Here is a 22,853-nt window from a genome sequence, read left to right as displayed (position 1 = left end):
GCAGGACACAGCATGGCCAGTAATAGCTTAACAGCATAGAGTGGCACGGTGGCGCAGCGGTAGAGTTGCTGCCTTACAGTACAGTGCCAGAGATCCAGGTTCGATCAATGACTACGGGGGCTTGTCTGTACGGACTTTGTCCGTTCTCCCCGTGACCACGTGGGTTTTCTCCGAGATCTTCGGTTTCCTCCCACACTCCAAAGATGTACAGGTTTGTAGGTTAATTGGCTTGGTAGAAGTGTAAATTATCCCGAGTGTGTATAGGATAGTGTTAATGTGTGGGGATGGCTGCTCGGTGGGACGAAGGGCCTGTTTCCGCGCTGTGTCTCTTAACTAATATTCTGTACACATGATGTAGGTGTGCTAAATAGCTTCCCACTTTTTTGACATTCTATTCCATCTGAATATTTCTTCAGCAAATATCGGGATGAATTAATCCAAACAGTCCGACTGTTGTACCATTCCTAAATGAGATTTATTGAAACTGAATTTTTGTTTCATTTGTTGGCGTTGAATCCATCTTCTGCCGATGATGCTCAGCAATGTATTCATATTCTTTAAACTATACAGCTCAGGATGTAAAGAACTGGGTCGTTGTTGGACCAGAAGGCACAGCTTTAAGGCGAGAGGGGCAAAGCTGGAAAGACGTGTGTGGGGAAAGAATTTCTACACAGTGCTCGGTGCCTGGAAAGCACTGCCAAGGGTGGTGGTGGAGGCAGGTGCAACTGTGGCATTTAAGAAACTTTTGGACAGACGCATGGATAGGGAGGGAATCGGACAATAAGGATCACATGCAGGCAGATAAGATGTTCACAATGACCACTCACTCCTCCGCCATTCAATCATAGCTGATCTATCCTTCCCTCTTAACCCCATTCTCTTGCCTTCTTCCCATAACCCTTGACACCCGTACTGATCAACAATCTACCTCCAACGTAAAAATATCCAATGACTTGGCCTCCGCAGCCTGCTGTGGCAATGAATTCCACAGTGACTAAAGAAATTCCTCCTCGTCTCCTTCCTAAAGGTATGTCCTTTTATTCTGAGGCCGCGCCCTCTTGTTCAAGACTCTCCCACTAGTGGAAACATCCTCTCCACATCCACTCTCACCAGGCCTTTCATTATTCGGTAAGTTTCAATGAGGTTTCAATGATTTGTTAATGTTACACATGGGGCTCTCTGATTAGCCCACTTCTGGCCCACAGTTTTATACTCATCCACATAATGTGGGACTAATTAGGTCCCATAATTAGGACATTATTATGCAGCAGTAGAGTTTACAACGCCAGACACCCGGGCTCGATCCCGACTTATATCCTTATATCAGAAATGATACAAGGCCACATACGTTTGGCATTACTACAGTGACGAGCAGGGGCTCAGGTTTGTTACATTTTCTTTTTTGTTCCATTGCAATGGAGATTTGATCTGTCAATAACAGCAGTGGCCCAGCCACTGAACCCCTGACATACATCATCTTCTCCCTGCGATACCAACACTGTTTATGATCAGCTAAAACTTAATGTAGAAGCAAGGAACTGCAGATGCTGGTTTACCAAGAAAAGACACAGAGTGCTGGAGTAACTCAGCGGGACAGGCAGTATCTCTGGAGAGAAGGGGTCTGGACCCGAAACGTCACCCATTCATTCCTTCTCTCCAGAGATGCTGCCTGTCCCGCTGAGTTACTCCAGCATTTTGCGTCGTCTGTCAGCATGGGAATGGGAGGGGGAGCTAAAGTGTATGTTTAGACCGTAATGTTGTCTACTTATTGTTTCGATGTGGTTATGCTTTATTCTTAATTGTTAACTGTATGTTTGTGTTGTCATTTGTGAGCGAGGCACCAAGGCACATTCCTTGTAAGTGCACATACTTGGCCAATAAACTTATTCGTTCATTCAACAGGGAGATCACGTTGGACGAGGCGGACTGAGCGGAGGTGTTCAGCGAAACGATCGCGTGACATTCAATACATGATAAAAAGAAACTAACTAGAATGAGAGGTACTCACAGATGGCTCCTCTTCCTCTTTCACCACTGGCTTTGGTTCCACCAGGATCACTGCATTCGTTGCCGGACATGTTTGCAAAGACTCACCTGATAGTTCCGTTTTTATGGGCACCTGCTATGCAAAAAAAAAGATAGATCGGCGCACTTAGAAGAAGACCAAGTTGGGCCCAAAGCTCTCCTGCATAGGTGCAGCACCCTCTCCTCCCCCCCAACCCCCCTCTCCTCCCCCCCACTCCATCCCCCTTAACCTCCCTCCTCCGCCCTCCCTCCCTCGGAGATAGATTTAAACTTTAAAATGTGAATAACTTTAAAAACATAACACCGATTTCAATGAAACTTCTTCCATTAGCACCAAAGGGACGACGGTGAGTAAGGTGGGCCTAAAATTGTCATGCTATCATGTATCGTTTTGGCTGTAGTTCAGCAACAAACAAACAAACAAACGAGGGTTTTAGTATATAGATAAATTTATTTTTTAATTTAGAAAACTTCAAATCTAATTATTTTTTAAGTTAAAAGTTCTCTTCGGTTTTTAGAGATACAGAGCGCGGAAGCAGGCCCTTCGGCCCACCGAGGCCGCGCTGCAAAAACGATCACCCCGAACTCCAGCACTATCCTACACACCAGGGACAATTTACAATATTATCGATGCCAATTAACCTACAAACCCACATGTCTTTGGAGTGGGGAGAGGAAACCAAGGCACCCAGAGAAAACACGGGAGAATGTACAAACTCCGTACAAACAGCACCCGAGGTTAGGATTGAAGTTGCAGTCCCTGTTCGAGTATCTGAAGGGGCTGCTCCTCAAGTTCTGGCTCCATTTGTAGCCCTACGCTTTTAATTTTTGGGCACCCGGTACAGAGGGGGGAGGGTCGGGAGGGAGGGAGGAGGGGGTCTCCCTGTCGGTCTGCTCCTGGGCCTGGCCAAGATGGCCATCCGCGGGTCCAGGCAGCGGGTAGTCGACGGCCTCACAGAGGTCGGCTGCCTACCCCTGTTCCGGGCTTACGCCCATGCCCGCGTGTCCCTGGAGAGGGAACACGCGGTGTCCAAGGGGACTTTGGAGGCCTTCCGGGAACGCTGGTCGCCACGGGGGGTCGAATGTATTGTTGACAGAGATGGCGGGATTTTAACGTGAAAATTGTTTATTTTGTAAACTGCTGATACAGGCGGCTTTTGTTTGATCACATTTCACTTTGTATGTCTGTATGTTTTTCTTTGGAATAAAACTTTTATATATATTTTATAAAAAAAGGTTTGGATTGAACCCGGGTCTCTGGCGCTCTGCTGCCCTCAACCTTATCCTGGATGTTTTGCTTCCAGCATCTTTCTGCTGGGAAAATAATAAATTCATCAGGCAGAGAAATTCATCGGGCATACATCACGTGTGTATTCCAATAATTTTTATACTTGTGTTCCTCCGCTCAGTAGCTGCGTAACAAAGGTATATGAGAGGGATAGATAGGATGGACAGAACCCTTTCCCAATGGTGGAAATGTCCAACACGAGAGGGCGTCGCTAGAAGATGAATGTTTGGGGGAAGGTTTAATGGAGATGTGCGGGACAAGTTTTTTTAAAGTTTTTTACACAGAGTGGTGGGGGCATGGAATGCATTGTCAGGTGGTTGTAGAGGCAAATGTGATAGTGGCATTTGAGTGGAAATGTCAATGGAAGTGCAGTGAATATGGATGTGGAGAGGATGTATCCACCAGTGGGAGAATTTAGGGCTAGAGGTCATAGCCTCAGAATTAAAACGTTCTTTTAGGAAGGAGATGAGAGGAGCTATTTCTTTAGTCAGAGAGTGGTGAATCTGTGGAATTCTTTGCCACAGAACGCTGTGGAGGCCAGGTCAGTGGATATTTTTTAAAGCAGAGATAGATTCTTGATTAGTACAGGTGCCAGAGGTTATGGGGAGAAGGCAGGAGAATGGGGTTAGGAGGGAAAGATAGATCAGCCATGATTGAATGGGGGAGTAGACTTAATTGGCAAAATTCTGCTCCTATCACTTACGACCTTATGAATAGAGGGATATGGATCATGTGCAGGCAGATGAGATCAGTTTAATTAGGCATCATGCTCGGCACAAACATTGTGGACCGAAATGCACCTTCCTGTGCTGTACAGTTCCATTTTCCAAGATGCACGCCAAGTTCTAGAACGCTTGAGCCTCAAGGCTGTTCTGTCATTCACTGGGACGTTTGTTAACCTGATATTAGCTTCAGATTCACTGTTCTCTCATGAGCCTTACAGCCCAACGCAAATCATTATTTCTGTCTTGTCATAAAAGCTCAGTGACTGCTGCGAATTTAATTTAATATCAGCCTTGGAATTCATTAGAATTATTTAATTGACATTGCTTAATTAAGATCTTCTCTCACTCCCCCACCCCCCCCCACCCCACCCATATGGCGATCACGGTTCCTGAAAGTGACACCAGAGGCGGTACCGTCGAAGTGAGATGCAATTCTAAACGTAAATTGAATCTGTCACGTTTCACAGAATCCCACTTGCTCCATTTTGGTTCAATTGGCCGAATGAGAAATTCTGCGGCCAAGTGCTGCAATGTTTTTTTGAAGATTTATCGAAATGTTGCTTGCACCAAGTCCAGGTGAACCACATTTAAGAGTCATAGAGTGGTACAGTGTGGAAACAGGCCCTTCGGCCCAACTTGCCCACACCGGCCAACGCGCTAGGAGACGTTATTGAGGTTTATAGATAAATCTGAAGCAGAAAATCAGTGAGTTGATGTAAAGATGATGTATAAGTGCATTAAGAGCGGCACTGGAGCAGATTGTGAATTAGAGAAGGGAACATCCAATTAATTCTACGGCATTCTGACAGCAGGTACCAGATTTAGGGAGACATATAGGGAATTCTACCAAATAAACAGGAGATTAAATTTATTTGGGAATTGGCATCTATGAGTCATAGTGTCACAGAGTGCTACAGTGTGGGAACAGGCCCTTCAGCCCACACTGACCAACATGCCCCTTCTACACTAGTCCCACCTGCTTGTCCCACCAAGTCCCACTTAGGCTATATCCCTCCAAACCTGTCCTGGCCATGTACCTGTCTAACTGTTGGGATAGTTCCTGCCTCAACTACTGTACCTCCTCTGGCAGCTTATTCCATACACCCACCACACTCTGTGGGAAAAGTTACCCCTCATATTCCTTTTCCTATTTGGCATTCTTTGTGCCACAGGATTTGTGGAAGAGCCTTATCCGTGGGGATTGAAAGCTGCTTCTGACTTTAAGGGAATTGCCCTGCATATTCCACTGTTAAATTCAACATACCCATTGTATTTCCGGTTGTCCATTCCTACCACATTACTGCCACTGTCCTCAAGTCCCTCTTTTCGTAAATCACCAACTTTCCATTCACATCCCATCCGTCTCTCCCAAATCTAAACTTCTAATTGTTTGTCCAGCTGATTTCCCCATTCCCCAGGCCTTTATCTACTCATGATTCAGCCGGTCAGGCGGCATCTCCAGCAAACACGGATAGACAGCATCTCTGGAAAACATGGAAAGGTAGCATCTCTGGAGAACGTGAGAGGAATAGATCGGGTAGGTGCACAGTGTGTAGGAAAGAACTGATGCTGGTTTAAATCGAAGGTAGACACAAAATGCTGGAGTAACTCAGCGGGTCAGGCAGCATCTCTGGAGAGAAGGAACAGGTGACGTTTCGGGTTGAGACCCTTCTTCGCAGAGTCTCTTGCCCAGAGTAGGTGAATCAAGGACCAGATGACATAGGTTTAAGGTGAAGGGGAAAAGATTTAATAGGAATCTGAGGGGTAACCTTTTCACACAAAGGGTGGTGGGTGTATGGAGCGAGCTGTCAGAGAAGGTAGTTGAGGCAGGAACAATCCCAACATTTAAGAACCTGTTGGATAGGGACATGGATAGAACAGGTTTGGAGGGATATGGGCCAAACATGGGCAGTTGGGACTAGTGTAGCTGGGACATGTTGGCCGGCGTAGGCAAGTTGGGCTGAAGGGCTTGTTTCCATTTTGTATCACTCTATAACATACTGAGGTTTGCAGAAGGGTCTCAACCCGAAACATCACTTATCCAGAGCATCTCCAGAGATGCTGACCTGTGGAGTTACTCAAGCACATTTTGTCCTTTTGTGGGGCTGTTAAATATCGTCTTTAAAAACTTGGCATCAGATTCTGCACAAACATTGTGGGCTGAAGGGCTTGTTCCTGTGATCTACTGCTCTATGTTCTAGCTATAAACAAGCTGCACTTCTTTAAACCACGGGCTTTACAGTCATTTTAAGCAGTCTCTTGTTCAAGAAGTTTCTCCCGAATTCCCTTTGGATTTATCTCATATTTATGAGCCGCACTCAATGAACTGAAAACAAAAACAACGTGCAGTGAGATAGAGGATTATTATCTCCCAATGTCCTAAAGCAGAACACAAACAATGAATTACTTGTTGAAGTGCAATCTAGTGTCGTCTAGGTAGCGGAGGCACATATGGAAGTGGCATTTAATAGGGACGTGGGCATGCAGGGAATGGAGGGAGATGCAGGCAGAGGGGATTAATTTAGCTTGGCATCATGTTTAGTTCAGAGATGCAGCACAGAAACAGGCCCTTCGGCCCACCGACTCCGTGCTGACCAGCAATCCCCGCACACTAACAGTGTCCTACACACACTAGGGACAATTTACAATTATACCAAGCCAATTTTCCTACAGCCCTGTACGTCTTTGGAGTGTGGGAGAAAACCGGAGCTCCCGGGGAAAACCCACGCAGGTCACGGGGAGTAGGTACGAGCTCCATACGGACAAGCACCCATAGTCAGGATGGAAAACGGGGTAACAGGATGGAAAACGGAGCTGTAAGGCAACAACTCTATCGCTGGGCCACAGTCATTGCACAGGTAATATAAGAAAATAACTGCAGATGCTGGTACAAACCGAAGGTATTTATTCACAAAATGCTGGAGTAACTCAACAGGTCGGACAGCATCTCAGGAGAGAAGGAATGGGTGACGTTTCAGGTCGAGACCCTTCTTCAGACTGAAGAAGGGTCTCGACCCGAAACGTCACCCATTCCTTCTCTCCTGAGATGCTGCCTGACCTGCTGAGTTACTCCAGCATTTTGTGAATAAATACAGTCTATGGCACAGTCATTATGGGTCGAAGGGACTGTTTCAGTAGCGTACCTTTCTACAGTCTACGTTCAATGTAAATGCCGCAACCAATGTTTGGCAGAGCAAGATCTAACATGAGGAATTGTAAGAATGAGCGAATAAGTTATTTTTGGCAACATTGGTTGAAAGAGGACTGTGCTTGAAAGAACAGTGAAAATTCAGTCTAAATCTACAAATAAAGCACAAAAATAGTTGGAACAACTGACAGAACAGACGGACAAAATAGCTGCTAAGGGAAAACCAGGCAATTTGATAATTTTTTTCAATAAACCGTGTAAAAGCAATAGAAAGGAAAGCACTTCAGTCAAATTGCCAATTACTAGCTGCCTAATATGTGTAGGTAAGTAACTTATTAAAGAACAAATGAGAAACTTAAAATAATTATTTAATCTAAACACGAAGATTGTCAGCAGAACGCTGGAAATTTGCATTTTTATGGGCCAAACACGTCTTAAACTGACAGAGTGTAACTGAAATAAAAATCCCAGTGGGAACCTTTACATCCATGTAGGAGATCAGAATGGCATAATATCTCGTAGGAAAGGCGATGATTTTAACAGTGCAACAAACTGTTCCCAGCACTGCACAAAGTGTCAGCCTAGATACCGTCTCAAGTAGAGGCAATGGGGATTATCTATAAGGTGGCGTAGTGTTAGAGTTACTGCTTTATAGCGCCAGGGCCCCAGGTTCGATCCTGACTAGGGGTGCTTGTCTGTACGTTCTCCCTGTGACCTGCGTGGGTTTTCCCCGAGATCTTCAGTTTCCTCCCACACTCCAAAGACGTTCAGGTGTGTATGTTAATTGCCTTCTATAAATATTAATTATCCCTAGTGTGTGTAGGATAGTGTTAGTGTGCGAGGAGCTCTGGTCGGTAGGGACTCAGTGGGCCGAAGGGCCTGTTTCCGTGCTGTATCTCGAAACTAAACCAAACATCTGACGATATCTATTTTTACATAATGAAAAAATTTTTTTGAACGGGCACTATTTTTTGGACAGGTACAATCACAACGTTGAAGGAACATTTAGTCAGGTACATGGATAGGACAGGTTTAGAGGGACATGGGTCAAATGCAGGCAGGAGGGACTAGTGTAGAAGGGGCATGTTGGTAGGCATGGGTAAGTTGGACCGAAGGGCCTGTTTCCACGCTCTACGACTAACGACAACATCAGAATTTTCTTACAGCATATTTGCCCCAAAAGCGTGGCATAATGGTGCAGCTCGTAGAGCTGCCGCCTCACAGTGCCAGAGAACTGGATTTGATGTTGACCTTGCCCACCGGGTCCGACCCGACTCAGTGGTCCCCATACACCAACACTATCCTACACGCCAGGGACTGTTTTCACCAGAACCCAATGTTTGGAAACCGGAGCACCCGGGGAAAACCCACGCGATCACAAGGAGAACGTACAAACTCCGTACAGACAGCACCCGTTGTCGGGATCAAACCCGGGTCTCCGGCGCTGCAAGGCAGCAACTCTACCCGCTGCGCCACCGTTGCCACCCCTCTCCCGGTGACTCAATCCTCACTACCCTCGCTACCTCTCAACAAGATCAAAGCACACTGTAGGAAGAACGTGGCAAAGAGCGAGAGGCAGAATTCAAGATTCAAGATTCAAGATAGCTTTATTTGTCATCCAATATTGGACGAAATTCAGTCACCCACAGTCCAACAATAAAACCACAGCACAGAAATACACGACCAAGAAACAGTTGCAAACTCTTTGAATTGGCATACTCACCTCCTCATCTTCAATTTCTTTGACCCAAAATTGAATTATTTTAATGCTTTCCACAACTGACAGTCTCGTTTCTATGATGGATAATCCAGTCTCTATGGCCGCCAAGGCAGTCTCCATGCATAGATCCAGATCTGTTTCTGTTCGGGGTTCTTCTTGCTGTACCTTGAAATAGGGAAGAGTTGAAAAAATGTAATTAGAGCCCTCTGAAGAAGATCGGACTGTCAGTGTCTCTGACTCAGCTAAAGGAAGCTTACAGTACATAGCAGAGAGTTGGTGTCAGAGTCTGTTAATATTTGGTCAGGTGATTTCATTATCTATAGGTCCAGGTGGAAATGTTGCTGGATTATTATCTATATACTAAAACTCTCGTTTGTTTGTTTGTTCCTGAACTTCAGCTAAAACGGTACACGATAGCGCGACAGTTTTAGGCCCACCTTACTCACCGTCGTCCCTTTGGTGCTAATGGAAGAAATTTAATTGAAATCGGTGTTATATTTTAAAACGTATTCACATTTTAAAGTTTAAATCTATCTCCTAGGAAGGGAGGGGGAGGGAGGGAGGGAGGAGGGGAGGGATAAGGGGGAAGGAGTGGGGAGGAGAAGGGGGAGGGGAGGGGGGATAGAGGGAGGGGGAGGAGAAGGTGCTGCACCAATGCAGGAGAGGTTTGGGCCCAACGTGTCCACTTGGTCTAGTTTTACATTAAGATTCAGACACTTTGTGTTCCAGGCCTCCCACCACCCTATATATCTCCATACAACTTTCACCCTCTCATTTAAAGCTCTGTCGGTACTCACCACCGCTGACCAGGAGCACCCCACAAGCCTTGCCATTTTAGAGATGCTCTGACCCAGTCATCTGGCCATAACAATTTGGCCCTTGTCAAAGTCACTCAGGTCTTTACTCCTGCCCATTTCTCCTGCATCCAATACATCAACTTCAAGAACTGACTGCTCACTTGCCGCCTAATATATCCCACCCCTTGACAGGTGTCATGGTAATGAGATAACCAATGTTATTCACTTCGCCTGTCAGTGGTCATAATGTTTTGGCCGATCGGTGTATATAGTTCCATCAAATCTCCCCTCAGCCTCCGACATAATATCAAGATGATATTATTGTGAGGTCTTATCTCACCTCACAGATGCAAAGAATTAGACAACTCTCCTAATGTCTTCGCCAAATTCTCAACCATCACTTTCATAATCAAATCACGTAGCAACCTGCATGGAATAGGTCCCATTCAATCAGAGCACTCATCTAGCTGGTCCATTCCAAAGCTAATTTATCTTACCCTTGCTTGTGGAACTTTGTTGTTTGCTTTATAATTCACTGTACATTTTGTCCATGGACCAGTATCTTTGAATCATAATTAGAGCAGGGAAAACCTTAGCTAACTACTCCTGTGCCGATTCCTTGAAGAGGCTATCCAGTTAATCCCACTCAATGGCCTCCTCCCCACAACCCTGACCTTTAGAACTTGTGTTAGATGTGAAGCACTTTTTTGTGGTTCTCAAAGGCAGAGTGTAAATGGTAATTCTTCCTTTCTCCAGCTGAATGAAACCCTTATTTCTTAAATACCAGTTTTAGGCAGGTAACATTACTGTTCAGTGTAGGAAAGAAAACTGCAGATGCTGGTTTCAACCGAAGGTAGACACAAAATGCTGGAGTAACTCAGCGGGTCAGGCAGCATCTCTGGAGAGAAGGAATGGGTGACGTTTCGGGTCGAGACCCTTCTTCCTGACTGATGTCAGGGGATGGGGCGGGACTTGACCAAATATGAACATAATTGATGGTAGACATAAAATGCTGGAGTAACTCAGCGGGTCAGGAAACATCTCGGTAGAGAAAGAATGGGAGATGTTTCGGGTCGAGACTGACTGGTTAGCACGCAACACTGTACGTACTCTATACATGCTCTCCCTTGGCCAAATCATTCAAAGGCACGGCATTTCTTTCCACTGCTATGCCGATGACACTCAGCTTTACCTCCCCCTGAAACCCAACAACCAGTCAAATTTAAACAGCCTCTTACACTGCCTTGAGGACATAAAATGTTGGATGGCACAGAACTTCCTCCAATTAAACGAGAGCAAGTCTGAGGTCATCCTATTCGGCCCTCCCGACTTCATCAAATCGATAACAGGCAGTCTTGGAAGCCTATCCTGCCTAGTCAAACCGCATGTCAAAAACATCGGCGTGATATTTGACTCTGCATTAAAAATTTGACAAGCAAGTCAACGCTGTGGTAAAAGCCAGCTTCTTCCAACTTCGTACCATAGCTAAAATCAAACCTTTCCTCCAATTCGACGACACTGAAAAAATCATTCACGCTTTCATTTCCTCCCGCCTAGACTACTGCAATTCCCTATACACTGGGATCAGCCAATCTTCCCTGTCCCGCCTGCAACTGGTCCAAAACGCCGCAGCGAGACTCCTGACGGGTACCCGTAAAAGGGACCACATCACGCCGATTCTGGCCTCTCTCCACTGGCTCCCTATACGGTACAGAATCAACTTCAAGCTCCTCCTATTCACATATAAAGCCCTAAATGGACATTCCCCCCCCTACATCAAAAATCTTCTAACCCACCTCTCTAACTCCAGGTCCCTCAGGTCGGCCGACTTGGGGCTACTCACTATCCCCGCGGTCTAGGCTTAAGCTCAGGGGTGACCGCGCTTTTGCGGTTGCAGCTCCTAGACTGTGGAACAGCATTCCTCTCCCCATCAGAACTTCCCCCTCCATCGACTCCTTTAAGTCCAGACTCAAAACCTATTTCTACTCCCTAGCGTTTGAGGCTCATTGAGGAGGCGCTGTAAACTGTTTTGTATGTGCTGTTATGTTTGCGTGCTACTGTATGTCTCATTTTTTCCTTAGTACCTAATCAGATGTACAGCACTTTGGTCAACGTGGGTTGTTTTTAAATGTGCTATACAAATAAAATTGACTTGAAATTGACTTGACGTGGCAATAAACTAAACTGTTCAATGAGGATAGGTGATGTTTTGGGTAGGGACCCTTCTTCAACAATCGTTGTAGGAAGGTAAAAACTGGAAAAGAGGTTGGTGGGGGGGCAATAGACAATAGACAATAGGTGCAGGAGTAGGCCATTCAGCCCTTCGAGCCAGCACCGCCATTCAATGCGATCATGGCTGATCACTCTCAATCAGTACCCCGTTCCTGCCTTCTCCCCATACCCCCTCACTCCGCTATCCTTAAGAGCTCTATCCAGCTCTCTCTTGAAAGCATCCAACGAACTGGCCTCCACTGCCTTCTGAGGCAGAGAATTCCACACCTTCACCACTCTCTGACTGAAAATCAGAGAGGCATGTCAAGTGATAGATAGGTACAGGTGAGCAGGTTTGATCTACATTTCACTTTTTTTTCTCCTTATCTGACACCCTTTTATTTCCATTTCATCGCAGAGTCTTACAGCATGGAAACAGGCCCTTTGGCCCAACTTGCCCCTGCTGACCAACATGCCCCTATCTACACTGATCCCAACTACCCTCATTTGGCATCATATCCCTCTAAACCTATTCTAGCCATCTACCTGTCCAAATATATATATTTTTTTAATTAATTGATAGTACCTGGCTCAACTACCTCCTCTGGTAGCTCGTTCGATATACTTACAACCCTTTGTGTGTAAAGAAAAGTTGCCCCTCAACTTCTCATTAAATCTTTCCCCTCTCGCTTTTGTCCACCCATCTGCCAATCAAACCTCATTCAGCTGTATCCACCCATCACTGGCCAGGTTTTGCCCTGCCCCCGCCTCTCTTTACCAGCTTTCATCCACCCTTACTAGAATCAGTCTGAAGAGAGAGCTGGATAGAGCTCTTAAGGATAGCGGAGTGAGGGGGTATGGGGAGAAGGCAGGAACGGGGTACTGATTGAGAGTGATCAGCCATGATCGCATTGAATGGCGGTGCTGGCTCGAAGGGCTGAATGGCCTACTCCTCCACCTATTGTCTATTGTCTATTGTAATGTCCTGGTCAAATCATCATTTATTCATGTCCTCCAGAGATGCTGCCTGACCCGTTGAGTTACTCCAGCAATTTGTGTATTGTTCAAGTTTCCAGCATCTGCAGCCTCTTGCGTCTCCTTATAAAAACCTTGCCTTTGTATAGAAATGCACATAAAAAGATAGATATTTCTCAATATGTGCATTGCCAATTTATGTTCATCAGTGTATAGGTGCATAAGTGACAGGAGCAGAATTGGGCCATTTGGTTCATCAAGCCCACTCTGCCATTCATTCATGGCTGATCTATCTCTCACTCCTAACCCCATTCTCCTGCCTTCTCCCCATAATCCCTGTCACCCGTACTAATCAAGAAATTCCCCAAATATCTGAAAATACATCACAAATCGTGTGGCTCTGAACTCCGCCACAGATCAATACAATCCGATTGCAAATCTAGCTTTAATGTTGCATTGTTACTTCATTAGACGCCACCAAATTCAATTCTATTGATTGACCGATCTCCTTGGCACTTCATACTCACCCCATATCCAGCTGTCTTGGTAGATGGCTGGCCATGGCTAAACTAATTAGCAGAATTAGAATTCCTGATGAACTGCTCAAGCCAAATTGTCATTTTGAGTAACTACATTTATTGGATTGATAGTCGGGGGGGGGAGCAGTTAATTGGCACTTTTAAAAGAAGAGAATGTCTCAGGTGACATCTGATTTTTTCTATAAATAAAATAATTAGTTTAATTGCAGTTGGATCATTGTAGGTCAGACAACAGCACCTCAATGAAGTGCTTTTCCAACCACTTTCTAGATTCTTATAGAGTCACATAATGTGGAGACAGGTCCTTTAGCCCAATTTGCCCACACCGGCCAACATGTCCCATCTACACTGGTCCCACCTGCCTGTGTTTGGCCCATATCCCTCTAAACCTGTCCTTTCCATGCATCTGTCCAATTGTTTCTTAAACGTTGCAATAGTCCCTGCCTCAACTACCTCCTCTGACAGCTCATTCCATACACCCTCCACCCTTTGTGTGAAAAAGTTACCCCTCAGATACCTATTAAATCTTTCCCCCTTCACCGTAAACCTATGTCCTCTGGTCCTCGATTCCCAACTCTTGCCAGCACTGTGCTTCAGTTTGGCAACAGAAAGAGATAATGAAGGTGATTTTAGACAATAGACAATAGACAATAGGTGCAGGAGGAGGCCATTCGGCCCTTCGAGCCAGCACCGCCATTCAATGTGATCATGGCTGATCATTCTCAATCAGTACCCCGTTCCTGCCTTCTCCCCATACCCCCTGACTCCGCTATCCTTATTTTGTCCATGATGCCAAGATGATGTTGTGGAATCTACTGTACCAATTTGAAGAAGAGTATAAGGTGGTGACAGTTCAAGGTGTCCCAGGAACCATATTACCAACAACAAACTGGTTGTTTGTGGTCCCTGAAAGTAACCTCAAACATAGAACAGGCCCTTCAGCCCACAAAGACGTGATTCACTCCACGTTTACGACTCAGAAACGTTCTTCCACACTCTACTTGGTGACAGGCGAGAGGACCTCCTCCTTTCATGCCATAAGGAACAGGAGTAGAATTAGGCCATTTGGTCCATCGTCTACTCCGCCATCCAATCATGGCTGATCTATCTCTCCCTCCCTAACCCCATTCTCCTGCCTTCTCCTGTAACCTCTGACACCCGAACTGATCAAGAATCTCCGCCTTAAAAATAGCCACTGAATCCACTTTCCCCAATTTCAGAATCAATAGACAATAGGTGCAGGAGGAGGCCATTCGGCCCTTCGAGCCAGCACCGCCATTCAATGTGATCGTGGCTGATCATTCTCAATCAACACCCCGTTCCTGCCCTCTCCCCTGTAGAACATTTAAAACCGTTGCACCTCTTGGATAAGGTTGATACTTACTTCCATATGGACTTCCAGCGCTTGCTTGGCGGGCAACAGCGCAGTGAACGGGCGGTGGAGGTTGAACGTAGGGGGGCTGACGATCTCCATACTGACATCCCTGAGCACGGTCCCGTTTCTAACGGGCTGGTGGATGGATCCCAGCAAACGCTTGGGGCTGGCATGGCCCCGCGGCCCACCGGCAAACAGGTCGTGGTACAGCACGTTGAGCGAGAAACTAGCAGTGACCACAAATAAGACTCCGCACCATATAGACATTGGAGATGGATGGACCTTCGATCAAGTCCGCTCGGCCGGCGGGGCCATTCCTTCTTTCTTTCTTTGTCTGTCTGTCTTCCCACGTCTGCCTTTTTATTTGTTCAGACGTTTAAATTCGGACTGAAAGCTTCTTGCCCAGAGTCGCAAGTTGGAGTTCTGGAACCTCCGCGACAAAGGTAGAGAATTCACGGTGGAATGTTTCTTACAACGAGCCCTCTGAAGCTGCAGGAGCCACGAGTATCTCAAACCATTGTGGGATGGGTGGTGTCTTAGAGTCACTTAACCTTGTTCGAGAGATTCCATCGCTCACCCCTCTAAAAATAAAAAAAATCTAACCGGCACATTAACATTTGAGCGGGCCAAACGTCTTGAAGATGCACAGATCACTAGTAAACGGATAGGACAGGTTTAGAGTGACACGGGCCAAATGCTGGCAGGTGGGACTAGTGTAGATGGGACATGTTGGCCGGTGTGTGGAACGAGCTGCCTCAGGTGGAAATTGAGGCAGGTACTCTTGCAACGTTTAAGAAAAATGGCAATAGGCAATAGGCAATAGGCGCAGGAGTAGGCCATTCGAATCAGCGCCACCATTCAATGTGATCATGGCTGATCATTCTCAATCAGTACCCCGTTCCTGCCTTCTCCCCTGACTCCGCTATCCTTAAGAGCTCTATCTAGCTCTCTCTTGAATGCATTCAGAGAATTGGCCTCCACAGCCTTCAGAGGCAGAGAATTCCACAGATTTACAACTCTGACTGAAAAAGTTTTTCCTCATCTCCATTCTCAATGGCCTACCCCTTATTCTTAAACTGTGGCCCCTTGTTCTGGACTCCCCCAACATTGGGAACATGTTTCCTGCCTCTAACGTGTCCAACCCCTTAATAATCTCCTTTGTCCCACCCCCGACATCAGTCTGAAGAAGGGTCTCGACCCGAAACGTCACCCATTCCTTCTCTCCCGAGATGCTGCCTGACCTGCTGAGTTACTCCAGCATTTTGTGAATAAATCGATTTGTACCAGCATCTGCAGTTATTTTCTTATACCCTTAATAATCTTATATGTTTCGATAAGATCCCCTCTCATCCTTCTAAATTCCAGTGTATACAAGCCTAGTCGCTCCAGTCTTTCAACATACGACAGTCCCGCCATTACGGGAATTAACCTAGTAAACCTACGCTGCACGCCTTCAATAGCAAGAATATCCTTCAAATTTGGGGACCAAAACTGTACACAGTACTCCAGCATCTTCCCCACCACTGATGTCAGACTAACTGGTCTATAATTTCCCATTTTCTCTCTCCCTCCTTTCTTAAAAAGTGGGATAACATTAGCTAACCTCCAATCCACAGGAACTGATCCCGAATCTATAGAACATTGGAAAAAGATTACCAATGCGTCCACAATTTCGAGAGCCACCTCCTTAAGCCACCTCCTGGGATGCAGACCATCAGGCCCTGGGGATTTATCTGCCTTCGGTCCCATCAGCCTACCCAACACCATTTCCTGCCTAATGTGGATTTCCTTCAGTTCCTCCATCACCCTAGGATCTCTGGCCACTAGAACATCTGGGAGATTGTTTGTATCTTCCTTAGTGAAGACAGATCTAAAGTACTGGTTCAACACGTCTGCCATTTCCTTGTTCCCCATAATAAATCCCCCTGCTTCTGTCTTGACTATTCCCCACATTTGCCTTGATTATTTTTTTCCTCTTCAAATACTTAAAAAAGCTTTTACTATCCTCCTTCATATTATTGGCTAGTTTACCCTCTTACCTCATCTTTACTCCCCGTATTGCCTTCTTAGTCATCTTCTGTTGCTCTTTAAAAGAGTCCTAATCCTCTGGCTTCCCACTCTTCTTTGCTTTGTTGTACTTCTGCTCTTTTATTTTTATGCTGTCCTTGACTTCCCTTGTCAGCCACGGGTGCCTCTTACTCCCCTTAGAATCTTTCCTCCTCTTTGGGATAAATTGATTCTGCAACTTCTGCATTGTTCCCAGGAATACCTGCCATTGCTATTCCACCATCTTCCCTGCTAGGGCCTCCTTCCAGTCAAATCTGGCCAGCTCCTGCCTCATGCCTCTGTAATCCCCTTTGCTATACTGTAATACTGACACTTCCGATTTTCCCCTCTCCCTCTCAATTTGTAGAGTAAAACCATATCATATTATGATCACTGCCTCCTAATGGCTCTTTTACCTTGAGTCCCCTTATCAGATCAGGTTCATTACACAACACTAAATCCAGAATTGCCTTCTCCCTGGTAGGCTCCAGTACAAGCTGTTCTAAGAATCCATCTTGGAGGCACTCCACAAACTCTCTTTCCTGGGGTCCATTACCAACCTGATTTTGAATGTTGAAATCTCCCATAACCACCGTGGCATTACATTTGCGACATGCCAATTTTAGCTCTTGATTCAACTTGTACCCTATGTCGAGGCTACTGTTTGGGGGGCCTGTAGATAACTCCCATTAGGGTCTTTATACCCTTACAATTTCTCATTTCTATCCATACTGATCCTACATCTCCTGATTCTATGTCACCCCTTGCAAGGGAGTGAATATCATTCCTCACCAACAGAGCAACCCCACCCTCTCTGCCCACCTGTCTGTCTTTTCTATACGTTGTGTACCCCTGAATACTCAGTTCCCAGCCCTGGTCCTCTTGTAGCCATGTCTCAGTGATTCCCACAACATCATACTTGCCAATTTCTAACTGAGCCTCAAGCTCATCCACTTTATTTTTTATACTTCGCGCATTTAAATACAACACTTTAACTTCGGTATTCACCTCCCCTCTCACACCGGTCACAATTGGCCCTGACCTTACTTTCTTATCCCATCTAGAACTTCCCTTCCCATTCATTCGAGAGTCCTTTGCAATTTCACCTGTATTTGCTTCCTCTTTAACTCCATCTCCATATTCCCAATTTGTCAACCCCTCCCCCCCCCCCACTACTTAGTTTAAAGCCACACTTGTAGCACTAGCAAACCTGCCTGCCCGAATGTTGGTCCCCCTGCTGTTAAGGTGTAACCCATCCCTTTTGTACAGGTCACCCGTACCCCAGAAGAGATCCCAGTGGTCTAGAAATCTAAATCCCTGCTCCCTGCACCAGCCCCTCAGCCATACATTCATATCCCCGATCTCTCTGTTCCTGCCCTCACCAGCATGAGGTACAGGTAGCAGTCCAGAGATAACCACCCTCGATGTCCTACTTCTCACTCTTCTTCCTAACTCTCTAAACTCACGTTGCAGTATCTCCTTCCTCTTCCTCCTGACTTCGTTTGTGCCCACATGCACAACTACTTCCAGTTGATTGCCTTCCCTCGCTAGGATGTTCTGAAGCCGATCCGTGATGTCTTGAACCCTGGCACCAGGGAGGCAACAGACCATCCTCAAATCCCGCCTGCCGCCACAGAATCTACTGTCCGTACCTCGGACAATGGAGTCACCCACTACTATGGCACTTCCCGACTTCGGTCTCCCCGGTTGAGTTTCCTTGCCTGGGTTGGATCTGCCAACACGTCCGCCGCTCAGACTGGAAGCGTCTTCTGCCCCGACAGCTCCCAAGAGGGTGTGCCTGTTTACAATAGGCACAGCCATTGGGGTCTCCTGTAGTCCACGTTCGCTCCCCCCCTGAAATGGTCTCCCACCTTCGCTCGACCTGGACCCTTGGCGTGACAGCCTCACAGTAGATCCTGTCCAGGAAACTCTCTCATTCCCGGATGGCCCTGAGGTCATCCAGCTGCTTTTCCAACTCCACCACACGTCCATTCAGGAGCTGCACCTGGACACAGTTCTTGCAGGTGTAGCTCCCAGAAGCTCCAGCGGTGTCCCGACCTTCCCACATCCTGCAGGAAACACACTGCACCAACTTGTCCGCCATTACTTTACTGTCTAAAATCAAATCAGGCTCAAAAACAAGTGTAACCTTCTCGTCAAAGACTCGCAGCCAAAGACTCGCACTTTTTTCACAGGACTGGACCCCTTGTGCAAGCCTTGTTTATACCAGTCACAGGCCAATTTAATTGATCAGCCAGTCCACGTACTCACTTCTCTCCTGCCTTCCTGATGAGCTTGGAGGTATGCGCTTCACTGATTGCCTGAGGTTTGGAGGGACACGGGGCAAACTTAGAAAGATGGGACATATTAGTCGGTGTGGGCAAGTTGGGCCGAAGGGCCTGTTTCCACGCTGTAAGACTCCATCTCAGTCGTTGGTGACAATATATGGCCGTACCACTCGTTTCCACACAACATAGAATGAATGGCGCAGAAGATAGTAGAGGGTTTTGGGGGAGAAGGCAGGAGAATGGGGTTGAGAGGGAAAGACAGGTCAGCCATGATTGAATGGCGGAGTAGACTCGATGGGCAGAGCGGCCTCATTCTGCTCCTACAACTTATGAAGGTACAAGGAACTGCCGATGCTAGTTTATACCACAAAATACACGAAGTGCTGGAGTAACTTAACAAACCATCTCAATTAAAACAATAAAGACACAGCATGCCGGAGTAACTCAGCGGGTCAAAGACCATCTCCAGAGAAGAGACACAAAGTGCTGGAGTAACCCAGCGGGCCGGGTAGCATCTCTGGAGAACAAAAAAGATGGGCGACGTTTCGGATCGGGAACCTTCTTCAGACCCCAGAGATGTTGCCCGTCCCGCTGAGTTACTCCAGCGCTTTGTATCTATCTTTGACATAAACCAGCACCTGCAGTTCCTTCTTTTAGCATGTCACTGGAGAACATGGATAGGCGGCGTTTCGGGTCGGGACCCTTCTTAGACAGTAACAGGGTGAGCGTTTCTGCTCGGAGGGATGGAACTGGACATTTTGTCTGCTCCCCTCTCCCGCCACGATACCGCCTGAGAACTTATTCACAAAATGCTGGAGTAACTCAGCAGGTCAGGCAGCATCTCAGGAGAGAAGGAATGGGCATCTCAGGAGAGAAGGAATGGGCGACGTTTCGGGTCGAGACCCTTCTTCAGTCTGAAGAAGGGTCTCGACCCGAATCGTCGCCCATTCCTTCTCTCCTGAGATGCTGCCTGACCTGCTGAGTTACTCCAGCACTTTGTGAATAAATACCTTCGATTTGTACCAGCATCTGCAGTTATTTTCTTACACCGCCTGAGAACTTACACCCTTTTAGTTTTCAGGTTCTGCCAACAGTTGTGCTTAGACTTTTTTTGCTGGTGTCTAAACGCGGAGGAAGTAAATGTCTACCTTTGCAAAAATAAATCGAGGATGAGCGGACGATCAGCACAACAGAGACGTCTTTATAGTTGCAACGACACTTGGTAAAGTTCATTGCCGTCCTCTCTTTCCCCAGCGCTTCCTACAGGAAACGCTGGATGTCAGTCGTTACTGTAGCGGGAATCCGCCAGGAATCTGACCGCGACCCCGACATGTCTTGCTAAGGGGCTCCCGTTTCCCAATTGCAATTAAAATCTGCCCAGAAAGATGCCCACCGTTGTGGTTGCGGTTGAATTAAGTGGTCATCCCAATGCAGGAAGGTGAAGGGTAACACAGACACCGTTGGCAAATCAAGATGGGTGGTGGATCGGAAATAAGTGTGAGTGAGTATTGGAAATGTCGTGGGGAAAGTCTAATTTGAGCAGAGATGTTGGAAGTAGACAATAGACTAGACAATAGGTGCAGGAGTAGGCAATTCGGCCCTTCGAGCCAGCACCGCCATTCAATGTGATCATGGCTGATCATTCTCAATCGGTACCCCGTTCCTGCCTTCTCCCCATACCCCCTGACTCCGCTATCCTTAAGAGCTCTATCTAGCTCTCTCTTGAATGTATTCAGAGAATTGGCCTCCACTGCCCTCTGAGGCAGAGAATTCCACAGATTCACAACTCTCTGACTAAAAAAGTTTTCCCTCATCTCTGTTCTAAATGGCCTATCCAAGTAGAGGAGGTTGGATGACTCACAGGTGAAACAGTTGAACACGGGCTCGGCGCTGGGCACACACAACACATGTTACTGGGCACACACAACACATGTAACTGGGCACACACAACACATGTAACTGGGCACACACAACACGTGTTACTGGGCACACACAACACATGTAACTGGGCACACACAACACGTGTTACTGGGCACACACAACACATGTAACTGGGCACACACAACACGTGTTACTGGGCACACACAACACATGTAACTGGGCACACACAACACATGTAACTGGGCACACACAACACATGTAACTGGGCACACACAACACATGTTACTGGGCACACACAACACATGTAACTGGGCACACACAACACATGTAACTGGGCACACACAACACATGTAACTGGGCACACACAACACATGTAACTGGGCACACACAACACATGTAACTGGGCACACACAACACATGTTACTGGGCACACACAACACATGTAACTGGGCACACACAACACATGTAACTGGGCACACACAACACGTGTAACTGGGCACACACAACACATGTAACTGGGCACACACAACACATGTTACTGGGCACACACAACACATGTTACTGGGCACACACAACACATGTTACTGGGCACACACAACACATGTTACTGGGCACACACAACACATGTTACTGGGCACACACAACACATGTAACTGGGCACACAGAGCACATGTTACTGGGCACACACAACACATGTTACTGGGCACACAGAGCACATGTTACTGGGTACACACAACACATGTTACTGGGCACACATAACACATGTAACTGGGCACACACAACACATGTTACTGGGCACACACAACACATGTAACTGGGCACACACAACACATGTAACTGGGCACACACAACACATGTTACTGGGCACACACAACACGTGTAACTGGGCACACACAACACATGTAACTGGGCACACACAACACATGTTACTGGGCACACACAACACATGTTACTGGGCACACACAACACATGTTACTGGGCACACACAACACATGTTACTGGGCACACACAACACATGTTACTGGGCACACACAACACATGTAACTGGGCACACAGAGCACATGTTACTGGGCACACACAACACATGTTACTGGGCACACAGAGCACATGTTACTGGGTACACACAACACATGTTACTGGGCACACATAACACACGTTACTGGGCACACACAACACATATTACTGGGCACACACGGCACAGTGTTACTGGGTACACACAACACATGTTACTGGGCACACACAACACATGTTACTAGGCACACAGAACACATGTTTTACTGGGCACACAACACATGTTACTAGGCACACAGAACACATGTTACTGGGCACACATCACACGTGTTACTGGGTACACACAACACATGTTACTGGGCACACACAACACATGTTACTAGGCACACAGAACACATGTTTTACTGGGCACACAACACATGTTACTAGGCACACACAACATACGTTACTGGGCACACACAACATACGTTACTGGGCACACACAACACATGTTACTGGGCACACACAACATACGTTACTGGGCACACACAACACATGTTACTGGGCACACACAACCCGTGTTAAAAGGACCTGTCCCACTTAGGCGATCTTTTTGGCGACTGTCAAAGTCGTAGCAGATCGCCGAACTTTTCTTTTACCCGACGACAATGACCACGACAATGCCGGGTCAGGTCGAGATTACAGCGTCTTCTGAAACATCACGAAAATTCCCACGCTGTCAATGATTCTCCGGCGTCCTGGTTTTCGCTGAAATCACTGACAAGTCGGTAAGTACTTGAGAGATTTGAACTATAACACCTTGTATGGGTTACTTAAAAACCAAG

At 46.6% G+C, this 22,853-nt stretch overlaps 1 protein-coding gene across 1 annotated transcript in view; it reads right to left on the bottom strand.

The window, feature by feature from the left end:
• LOC144606740 (uncharacterized) overlaps nt 1-22,853 on the bottom strand; it is a 37,632-nt gene that overhangs the window by 11,590 nt on the left and 3,189 nt on the right. Inside the window, exons 2-3 of the mRNA XM_078423077.1 lie at nt 8,910-9,071; nt 2,009-2,119 (exon numbers count right to left, since the gene is read on the bottom strand). Coding sequence (XP_078279203.1) covers nt 2,009-2,119; nt 8,910-9,026 — 228 coding nt within the window. The 5' untranslated portion in view covers nt 9,027-9,071. The remainder of the gene's footprint in view (nt 1-2,008; nt 2,120-8,909; nt 9,072-22,853) is intronic.

Source organism: Rhinoraja longicauda, chromosome 27 (genome assembly GCF_053455715.1).
Source record: "Rhinoraja longicauda isolate Sanriku21f chromosome 27, sRhiLon1.1, whole genome shotgun sequence".
In the NCBI taxonomy this organism is placed as follows: Eukaryota; Metazoa; Chordata; class Chondrichthyes; order Rajiformes; family Arhynchobatidae; genus Rhinoraja; species Rhinoraja longicauda.
Note: the sequence above shows the minus strand (reverse complement) of the source record. Positions and strands in the feature narration are given on the sequence as shown.